General features: G+C 43.5%; 1 protein-coding gene across 1 annotated transcript in view; it reads left to right on the top strand.

Moving 5' to 3' along the window:
* Positions 1–2,152, top strand: part of LOC118324931 (myelin transcription factor 1-like) — a gene marked incomplete at its 3' end in the record, with an annotated part of 32,450 nt that overhangs the window by 25,085 nt on the left and 5,213 nt on the right. The window contains 1 exon segment of the mRNA XM_035657440.1: positions 200–387. Coding sequence (XP_035513333.1) covers positions 200–387 — 188 coding nt within the window.

The following is a 2,152-nucleotide window of genomic DNA, read 5'->3' as shown; positions in this document are numbered from 1 at the left end:
GATTGGTTGTTTTCAGTCAGGCCCGGTGGATTCCTGCAAATGCCATTAGGAGCACTAGAATGAGTTAAATGTTACCTTCTGCAGCTTTAATTACTTTACCACTCTTAGCATTTAAGCTAGCAAGAAAATATCTATATTATCCACTCCTGCTTTAATAGTCACCAGATCTAACAGTGATTTTTTTTTTGTTCTCCTGCAGCTAAGCCCTCATTCCCCAAGTCATCGTCACCTAGCCTCAGTCTTCACGGTTACGGGAAGAGCTCCTCCTTGGCCTACGACTACTCCCATGATGCAGAGGCCGCTCACATGGCTGCCACTGCCATCTTGAACCTATCTACACGCTGCTGGGAGAAACCTGAGAACCTCAGCACTAAACCCCAAAACAAGGTAAACAGACCAATACAATCTCTTTCCAGGTTAATTAGAACATAAAGAAGATTGTAATTAAAGACTAACAGTATGGGAAATGAATCACCTAGTTTTAAGGTGATCAAAAATAGATCACAATTGGGAGATGAGTGAGTTGTTTATGGGTTTGTCATTATTGTAAAGTGTGGTGCTGTTGTCCTCTCCTGAGCACTCGGACAAAGAGATTATTAGCTGATTGTAGTGCAGATTGAAACATTGCAGGCCACAGCTGGTGAGATGAGAGGGGATGGCAGTGGGTGTGCCTTTCCTATCCTCTCCTCATTTTTTTCTCTCCTCATCAACTCTGCATGAATATATCATCAGGAGACATTGGCTTACAGCAACAGGATGGTGTTGAGATGCAGTTGCATCACCTTTCCCGTCCTCTTTCATCCTTCCATCCCTCCATCCCACACACTTTTCATGTTGTTATTGAATTTGGCTGACTGCCAGTTCCCTGGATTACTTTTCCACCAGGTAGCCTTTTTTCATTATCTGCTGGACAGATCTCCCACTCTCTATCTCCACCCCCGCTACTCTTTCTTTCATTTTCTTTTCACATCTCTTTTTTTCTCTCTTTTATCTCCCTCTCTTCCTCCCCATGCAAGTCCCACTGTTTCCCTATCTGTCTATACCTCTCTAGTTCTCACTCACTTCCTCCTTCCCCTCTCTGTGCACAGGAGGTGTAATTGGAGCACCACTTTCCCCCATATTGTGATTTTTAAAAGCCCTTTTGCCTCACAGAGGAGAGAAAGTGACTGCTTCATCATTTTTCGATTTCCTGACATGGTTTTAGGAAGATAAAAAGTGAAGATTAATGTCTCTGGCAGCACAGCAGAGCAAGGTGTTGTTCGGCAAAGCACCGATCCAAGAGCAGGCCTTAGCTGCGCAGTATGACAGTGCAGATCAACCGGAGACTGATCTGGAATCAGAGTTGGAGCCAGTTGAAATCCAATATTGAAACATTGGAACACTGAGCTCATCAACCAGGGACAGTTCTGGGAACTGTTCCCATTTTTTTCTCCTCTTCTCCTAACCCTTTGATTTTTCTGGCCCCTGACCAGCCCATGAGCGCCATTTTAGATGAATGTTGAAAACATGGCTCATCTCCCTTCTCTGCTTCTGTTCACCTGCCAGCACCATAATAGAGCAGGAGAGATGAACCCTTGTGCTGTTGGCAAAGTATTTGCAGAGTACATTAGATATCATTACTAGCATGCTTAAGCGATGAAAGTGGTACATGAAAAGCACTGTGAAAAAGTGCATCACACTGCTGTATGACTGTATAAATATTTGTCTGGTACAAGCTTGAGGGCAGGTAAAGGTGGATGGACAGAAACATGAAAAAATCTATTATTTTACCACATGAAAGTTTAGTTTAATCTGAATCTAAATTCCTCCCTGTATGCGACACTGGGTTGAAGTTATGTCTGAGGAAAATGTATGTATGTTAATGTATGAATCTGCTCAAGAGGTTAATTAAATTATTCACAAACATCATTATCATCATACAGGACTGCCTTTCCTACACTCAAGTGCAAGGAGACTGCATTAGCCATTTATATTTGGGAATACTCACTGCACTAATTAGATGTAAGGCCATAGCCATGGAGTCAACATTGGGGGACCAAATTAGTTAGGAGGTCCTACCAACAGTCGGTAGAGCTGGCGACCCATATACAGAGTTGTTGCAGCGGCCCGGGTTCGAATCCGACCGAATCTGCCCTTTGCTGCGTGTCATCCC

Source organism: Morone saxatilis, unplaced genomic scaffold (assembly GCF_004916995.1).
Source record: "Morone saxatilis isolate NCDOM2014 unplaced genomic scaffold, NCSU_SB_2.0 Contig15, whole genome shotgun sequence".
Classification (NCBI taxonomy): domain Eukaryota; kingdom Metazoa; phylum Chordata; class Actinopteri; family Moronidae; genus Morone; species Morone saxatilis.
Note: the sequence above shows the minus strand (reverse complement) of the source record. Positions and strands in the feature narration are given on the sequence as shown.